Source organism: Medicago sativa, chromosome 5, assembly GCF_051527215.1.
Source record: "Medicago sativa cultivar Bolivia chromosome 5, Bolivia_mono, whole genome shotgun sequence".
Taxonomy (NCBI): domain Eukaryota; kingdom Viridiplantae; phylum Streptophyta; class Magnoliopsida; order Fabales; family Fabaceae; genus Medicago; species Medicago sativa.
The window spans coordinates 34,240,645-34,249,270 of record NC_140753.1 but is presented as its reverse complement, the minus strand read 5'-3'; the positions used below and the strand labels follow the sequence as shown (position 1 = coordinate 34,249,270).

Genomic DNA, 8,626 nt, shown 5'->3' with positions numbered 1-8,626 from the left:
ATCTGTTCCACCGGGTGTTCGAGAACAAGTACCGGAGCAACTCTCAAGTGAATCTGAAACAATCTCTTCTCCTAAATCTGCAACTATGGAAGGAGAAGGAGTTGTACCACCGAGACCTAAGCTAGGAGACTACGGGTTAGCCACTCATCGCGGTCAACTGACCCACACTTTTCAACCAGCTAACCCTGTAGCTTTCGACATCAAGACAACTGTCCTCAACGGTTTGAGGGACAAGCAATTCGATGGGACTGAAGCTATGAGTCCTCATGAACACTTGAGCCGTTTTGCTGAAACCTGCGAGTTTTGTGTGCAACCAGCCACCGTGACTGAAGCACAAAAGAAGCTAAGGCTATTTCCTTTCACCTTGACGGGAAGAGCAAAAGATTGGTTGCTAACAATTCCAAACGGGACTGTCCAAACATGGGAAGAGTTAGAGCTGAAGTTCTTGGAGAAATACTTCCCTATGTCTAAGTATTGGGACAAGAAGATGGAGATCTCTAACTTCAAGCAAGGAGAAGGTGAATCATTGTATGATGCTTGGGAGCGATTCAATTTGCTTCTCAAGAGATGCCCTAATCATGAATTCACCGAGAAGCAATACCTCCAAATCTTCACTGAGGGGGTAACACCAAACACTCGAATGTTCTTAGATGCTTCCGCGGGAGGTAGTCTCAAGAGCAAAACTGATCATGAAGTCCAAGCTTTGATAGAAAACATGGCTGGAAATGAGTATCGTGCTGAAGCTAAAAAGAAAGAAAGAGGAGTGTTTGGGGTGAGTGAACAAACTGCTATCCTTGCGAACCAAGCAGCTATGAACAAACAAATCGAAGCTCTAACTAAGGAGTTTCAAGGCTTCACTTTGGCCCATAAACAACAACAAGTAGCTGCAATCAAGTGTGACTTATGTGGTGAAGAACATCCCAACGGTGAATGTGTTCCAGAAGGGTCAAATGAAGAAGCTAACTTCATGGGAGGTTATCAAAGGCAGAATCAATACTACAATTCAGGCATCAACAAGCATCCCAATCTAAGCTACTCAAATAACAATGCTTTGAACTCTCAGATGCTCACTCCTCCTCAACAACAACAAAGGAAGCCATCAGCTCTTGAGGAAACTATGATGAACTTCATGAAGATGACTCAAGGCAACTTTGAAGAGATGAAGAAGAGTCAAGAAGCTGAAAGAAAGAACAATGAAGCTTCTAGGAAGATGCTTGAAACTCAAATGGGGCAATTGGCTAAGCAATTGGCTGAACAAAACAAAGGCGGATTCTCAGGTAACACTAAAGATAACCCTAAGAATGAGTCTTGTAATGCTATTGAATTGAGGAGCAAAAAGGTTTTGACACCTTTAGTTCCTAAAGCTCCAAAGAAGGTTGATGATGTAGTTGAGGTGGAGGAGAACGGTGTAGTTGAAAAATAAAATGATAATGGAGTAGTTGAAAACGAAAGGAAGAAAAAAATAGAGGGAGAAAAAAGTGAGAAGTTAATTGATGAAGATTCAATCTTGAGGAAGTCGAAGAGTCAAATTTTGAAAGATGGAGATAAACCACAGATTGTTCCATCATATGTGAAGCTTCCATACCCTCACCTTTCAAAGAAGAAAGAAAAGGATGAAGGCCAATTCAAGAAGTTCATGCAACTTTTCTCACAACTTCAGGTGAACATTCCTTTCGGCGAAGCTCTTGATCAAATGCCGTTATATGCTAAGTTCATGAAAGACTTGTTAACCAAACGAAGGAAGCCTAAGGATGATGAGAACATAGCACTTTCTGAAAATTGTAGTGCTATTCTTCAAAAGAAGCTGCCACCTAAGTTGAAGGATCCTGGTGCTTTCACTATCCCTTGTTCCATTGGACCGGTAGACATTGGAAGAGCTTTATGTGACTTGGGAGCAAGTATAAATCTGATGCCTCTTTCAATGATGAAGAAGCTTAAGTGTGGGGAACCAAAACCAACAAGAATGACCATTACTTTAGCTGATCGGTCAATCTCTTATCCTTTCGGTGTACTTGAAGATGTGCTAGTCAAGGTTAATGACTTGGTATTTCCAGCAGATTTTGTTGTCCTAGACATGGCTGAAGATGAAGACATGCCACTCATCCTAGGAAGACCTTTCCTTGCAACTGGTCGTGCTTTGATTGATGTTGAACGTGGAGAGCTAATGTTGAGGTTTCATAAGGAGCAGGTAGTCTTCAATATCTTTGAGGCAATGAAGCACCAAGATGAGAATCCCAAGTGTTACCGGATTGACGTTGTGGAAGAAACAGTCGAAGATAAAACCCTTGAATCTCAACCTATTCAATCTAAGGAGGTGGAAAGTGTGGAATCTATAGATAGACAAGAAGTGATTGAAGATGTTGGAATGATAGAGGGTGTTAAGCAACTGGAAGTAAGCAAAGAACAGATGAAACAACAATCATCAGGAGACATCCGTGACAACAAGTATGGGGGATTGACGACTGGTAACAATGAAATAAAGACTACTACCACTGGTCCAGGTGGTAAATTGGCTTATAAGAGGATTCCCTATGGGATGCATAACGGGCCGGCTGCTTTTCAATGGTGTATGCTTTCAACTCTCTCTGATACTTTAGAAAGAATTAGGAGGTACTATGACGAAGGGTTGGCAAGAAACAAGCCTGTTGATGAAGCTGTGGGCCTAAGGAAGTCTGGTGCACAAGGAACTTTCAAGGGTAAGGAACAAAAGCTGAAACGGTACCGTAAAGGAGGACTCCCAAACAATGAAGAGGGAGCCACATCAAATGATCCTTAGGGATAGTTATCAGTCAAGCTAGTGACGGTAAAGAAGCGCTGAGTGGGAGGCAACCCACTATTTATTTTTCAGGTATGATTTTATTGCTTTAAAAAAATAAAAACACAAAAATATTTTTCTTTTATTTTAATACAAGGCAGGAAAGTTTTAAAAATTTGTTCAAAGATACCTCTTGCCAAGAAAATCATGCAAGGTACTGATGTCTTGCATGATTCTCTCCTCAAAAGTTTTTCAAAAATTCAAGGAACTCAGGCATTTTTCAAGAAAACAAAATGTTTGGCCTGAGGAAGCAAAGAATGCTCCCTGTTTGACCAAAATCGCGCCGCGCCTATATATGGCCGCAGCGCGATTTTCAAGAGCAGATAGCCTAACCCCCTGTTTTAATAAAATCGCGCCGCGCCTTGTATTTGGCCGCAGCGCGATTTTGCTTCAAAGCTTCCCAACCGTTGCAAAAACTAGCCGTTATAAACCCACCACCTACCAACCGTTGCAAAACTAGCCGTTTCTAGCCGTTACAACCCAAAATCGCGCCGCGCCTTGCATTTTGGCGTGCCGCGATTTTGCCCAAACAGGCCTATAAAATCCTTCACTGTTCATCATCATTTTCATTCCATTCTTCCTACTTTTCTCTACCAAAAATTTCCCTAAACTTCCATTCACGAATTTTTCTCATCTTCATCCCCTTTTTCACTTCCTAAACATCATCTACCCACAATCCTATCATCAATTCATCACTCCAAACCACTATAAAACCACCATCATTCCCAACTTTCCCAAACTTCACAAAACTTCCTTTTCACCATCTTCCTTAACCACAAATGGCCTCCAATCCACGAAACACCCGCTCAAAGAAAGCCACCAACCCCAAGCCATCCACAAGCAAAGCCAAACGCCCTCGTACCGCATCCGAACCACCCGAAAACGCCATTCAATTTATCAATGACCGCCCAAGAGTTCCACAAAGCCATGAAAAGTTTTGAAGTTGTGGGGGAGAGGAAGTTTGAATTCACAAAGCTTGTGAATTATCCGTTCTTTGAGGCTGAGTTACGAAGGAGAGGGTGGACGAAGTTGAATGAGATGATCGATGAAGCGAACAACAAAACCGTGATCGTCGAATTCTTTGCAAATGCACGGGTTTCCGATACACCCTTTCAATCTTTTGTTTGGGGCAAGATCATTGATTTCAGCCCTGAAGCCCTTAATGCATTGCTGAATGTTCAACCGCCGGAGGAGTGTTGGGTTGAGAAACTGAGGAGGGAAATCACTGACGATTTCAATGCCACCAAGCAAGATCAAGGGGATGGCATCTTTGAAGGATTGAGGACACCAGGGGCTGGACACTCGGATGATGATGTGAACATGGGCTGATCTACTGATGGATTAGCATTTTCTGCTTTGTATTTTATTTTCAGTCATTTTTCTTTTGATGTATTTTCTTTATTTTCTTTTTAATGTCGAAGTCCATTGAACTTATTTCCCTATTGTAATTGCTCCTGCACTTGTTTATTATTAATGAATTTGTTTTGTTTCATGTGATCTATTCCAGTTTAGTAACAGTTGTTTGATGAAACGGTATTCCAAAAGTTCTAAAGGAGGGGTGACTTGATTCAAAGGCGAAGTGTACGGCGTTGCTAGGTAGTCGCATACTCCCAGAAATCTCAGCCATAAGGTTCATTGCCAAATCTTGTTTTTCAATTTACTTATATTTAGATTAGTTTTCCATGCAACTACATTTCTAGAACTTGCATTGTTTCTCTATTATTGATTGGTCTTTGTCAATTACACACTGAGGCAAAAGTGCTTGGTCCTGTGAGCCTTTTTGAAGCCTACCCTGTTTTAATTTGTTGAATTTATCCTTTCTTAACCAATTGTGAGCCGGTAGGATTAGAACTTTTTGTTCGGTGACAAACTACATTACAAGCCTAGAGACTTTTAGGATTTGCCCCTTAATGTATTTTCTGAGTTAAGGCATTGTAGTATGTTGCTAAAGATTAAGTTTGGGGTTGCTATTGGAATTTGCAACCAACTAAGTTTGGGGTGGGGGTACTAGAGAATAAGAGAACAAAAATGAAAGAAATATGAAATTGTCATGCAAAATACACACAAAAATGGTGTATCAAAAAAAAAAGAAATTGAATGATGAAAAAGGGACAAAACATTGAAAATCCGAGTAACTTCAAACTCGAGAGTCCCTAAATGTTAAAAATATTCTCTAGTACCTTTGCATTGATTGTATTTCCACAAGGTGAATGAATGAAGGATTGAATTTTGTGCTTTAACTTCCGTAGGAATGCCTAACTCAAATTTTGTGTAGCCTACTTATCCAAATATATCCCACCTTTCACCTAAGCCCCGTTATAACCCTAAAGACCTCAAAAGTGTGTAATGATATTGACTTTGATTGATGTTTAGAAACTTTTCAAGCGTATGGTAATATGTAGACCTGCATGTCGACTGGTAGAACCCTATTTCATATTGATGCGTGGAGTTGTGAACTGGTGGATGCGAACAAGTCAAACTAGCTCATCTTTAGCTAGAAGGAGAATGAACTTTTGGGTACTATCGTTTTGTCAGGTAACTGTTATTTTACTGTCGTTTGTCACTGTTGCAAGCAAATTCCTTGAGGACAAGGAATGGTTTAAGTTTGGGGTTGTGATGACATCCTGTCATTACGTAATATTAGGGACTTATTGTGACATTTTGATAGAGTTCTCATGCAATTTATACTATTCTGGAGTGCAAAAAGCTTAAAATTTGAAGTCTGTTCGAAGGAAATCGCGCCACGCCAATTTCAAGCCGTGCTGCGATTTTTGAAGCAAAATTACACACTTCCTGTAAAGAGGAAATCGCGGCACGCCTATATACATGGCGCGGCGCGATTTTGATGGGTCAGGCCCATGACTTCTATAAATACTGCACTCAATCTGAAGAACGGGGGTTACAATTTTGGAGAACGAAAGTGCGATTTTAACACCCAGAAGGCTGCAGCGGAGAGGATTTCATCATCTCTAACCCAGTTTATGTATGTTTTAATTCTTTCATTGATTATGCTATTTGTAAACTCAATTATGAGTAGCTAAATCTCTTAGAGATTAGGTCGGAGATGAACCTATGTAACCCTAATTGATCATATGTTGCTGTGAAACTCTATTACTTTTTAATGATATTCTAGTTTTCATTCAATTCAATTGTTCTTACTGCTTTTTATATCCTGATCAAATATAAACATGATTTTGTGAGATCGAATGACTACTGACCATAGCTTTCGACTTAGACCTAAATTGAATTGTTCTAATAAACATGGTTAGTCTAGGAATGGATAATCGTTTGTTAGTGATATTAGGTTAACGTGCTTAAACCTTTGATGATTATTAGACCACCTAAGGAATTAGGGGCTGTAGTTTAAAAAGAGGGTCCTAACTCAAGGGATTGATTAGGGCTAATTTGTTAACTATCGTGAAACTAGAGAATCATTAGTAATAATAGGTGCAGTAACCAATTAGGGGAAACATAGAGGATCCGAAGACCTGATCTCATCTCTCTCCTATTTTCTTAATCAAATCTTTACTTTTTTATTTGATTTTTTAAAATCAAACCAAATCTACTGCCTAGTGGCAAAACAAAATAAACTTTTATACATCCTACTTTTATAACGAAATTGAATAATTGAAGTTAAAAACAGTCCTCGTGGGAACGATATTTTTACTACTTCGATAGTTATTGGTGCACTTGCCAAACGTCTATCAGTGGTGAAGAGGATGCCAAGGGTGACCGAAACTCTGTGACAAAGGGTGAGGGAGGTAGCGTGAAGGGGAAGGGAGTCGGTGAGGGAGAAAAAAGCGTGAGGCAAGGGGTGCATGGTGCAGGTGACGGGAAGGTGGAGGCTGAGGGAGGTCGTAAGGGTGGCGTGGATGTGCAGGTTGGATTTGATGGTCACGGTGAAGGGTGGTAAGGGAAAGGGTGTCAAGAAGAGAGAGGTGGAGAATGTGGTTAAGAAGAAGGTTAAAGAGGTGGACATTGAGGGGAATGAAGTGGGAAAGAATCATGGCAATCAACCTGTTAAGAAACTGGTTTGGATGTATCGATCTCATGAAGAGGATTTGAAATGGGCATACAATGGTGTGGTTGCCTCCGTGCTTAATGTGGAGGCGATTACATTGGTTCAGAATAGAATAGTAGATGCGGGATTCACAGACTTAGATATTATTCCCATGGGTGCTGATAGAATATTTATTCGGAGTTTATCTGGTGTGGACGTGTTGAAAACTATTGAGGAAGCGTCTGATTTTTTTTAATCTTATTCTGGCTAATGTTAAAAAATGGGACAAGATTGCGGTACCATTTCAAAGAGGTGCTTGGTTGAGATTGTATGGAATTCCACTTCATGCTTGGAATGAATCTTTTTTTAAGTTGTGTGTTTTGGATTGTGGGAGATACTTGCGGACTGATAGCTGTTCTTTAGAGAAGGAGCGGTTTGATTTTGCTCGGGTGCTAGTATCAACGACATCTTTGGAAATTATTTCTTTGGTTGACAAGTTACTAATTGATGGCATTATGGTGGAGGTCAAAATTGTTGAGGAATGGGGCTTTAGTATCGGCGAAGATGCTTGTATTTTTGATGATGATAATGATTGTAATATTGAGACGCCTGTAAACGAAGATATCCATGTTGATCAGGAGGTCAGTAACAATGTCGACATTCTAGTTGGGAAATTGTTGATGATATTGAAGCAACAGAGTTGAAAGAAGACTTAGAACAAATCATTCCGGTTAGTTCAAAGATTAATGAGGATAATGTTTCAGTTTCTCCTTTGGTCTTGCAAAAGGCCGCAACTATGCCGAGTATGGGCCCAATGGTGGAGAGTGGCGACAATGGTGATCATAGGGCAGATGTTAGTTCGAGATGTGAATCACCTACCGATCCTATTCAAGGTGACGTGGATGGAATGTCTATTCAATTGAAGGCGCACTCTAATTGTGATGTTTCAAAATTGGTGGTTCAAAGGAGAAAGCGTACGGGTTCTTGTCCGCCTAGGGCAGGGAGGTCGTCAGTGTCAGGGCCATGGAGTATGGAGTGGTTAAGAGATCAAATTCATAGCACCGCAGGAATTGTATCTTCATCTAGAAAGAACGGTAAGCATGTATCTGTGAGTCAAAAGAATAAAAATGGTAAATTACGGGATGCCGACACAATGTCTCGTCGTACGAAGGTGGGGGGATTGCTTCGTCACAATGTCCATTCTTTAAAAAAGGTGGCGAGGCTGTCCACCAATGACTGTGCAACAGTGCTTCATGTCTTGAAGAGGCGGGTTCGTAAACGCAACGTTAAGGAAGGGGTGACTAGATCAGTTGAGGTTATTTCTAAAAGTATTTCCGAAGGGACATCTTCAGCATCTTCAGTGAATAATGATTGGAAAAATTGGGTGGTGTTACGTGGTAATGAGGAGGTGGAGGTGGAGGATGTTAGGGGGTTGGGGAAGGCGATTGGTGTTAACTTTAAATGGGATAGTCACAACAGGTTTAGTGTTTTGTCGAGGATGGGGAAGGATAAGAGAAAGTTGAAAATTCATAAAGGGGAGGTGAGTGAACAGAGGCCAAAGGAGGGAGTTTAGGTGTGCGGATGGTGGGGTGAGGGTGGTGAGGGTGTTAATTATGAAGATTTTATCTTGGAATGTTAGGGGTTTGGGTGGTATAGAGAAGAGAAGGGAGGTTAAAGTGTTGGTGGGGGAGAAGGTGCCATCTATTGTGTGCATTCAGGAAACTAAACTACAAGTTTGTGATGATTTTATTTGTGCTTCCTTGTGGGGAGCTTCTTCTCACTCTTTTTCTTTTTATCTGTCGATGGGGGCT

The 8,626-nt window shown here is 40.8% G+C and overlaps 1 protein-coding gene and 1 non-coding gene across 2 annotated transcripts; one reads left to right on the top strand and one right to left on the bottom strand.

Moving 5' to 3' along the window:
- Nucleotides 1-478: 478 nt before the first annotated feature.
- Nucleotides 479-585, bottom strand: LOC146921953 (small nucleolar RNA R71). Its single transcript, XR_015013046.1, has one exon. It is a non-coding gene; the product is annotated as a small nucleolar RNA R71 (small nucleolar RNA).
- A 6,120-nt stretch (nt 586-6,705) lies between these two features.
- LOC146921952 (uncharacterized) lies at nt 6,706-8,388 on the top strand. The gene is made up of 3 exons (XM_085711417.1): nt 6,706-7,055; nt 7,210-7,456; nt 7,603-8,388. The coding sequence occupies exons 1-3, from the start codon at nt 6,706-6,708 to the stop codon at nt 8,386-8,388; spliced, it is 1,383 nt and encodes a 460-aa protein (XP_085567543.1).
- The last annotated feature ends 238 nt before the right edge of the window (nt 8,389-8,626 follow it).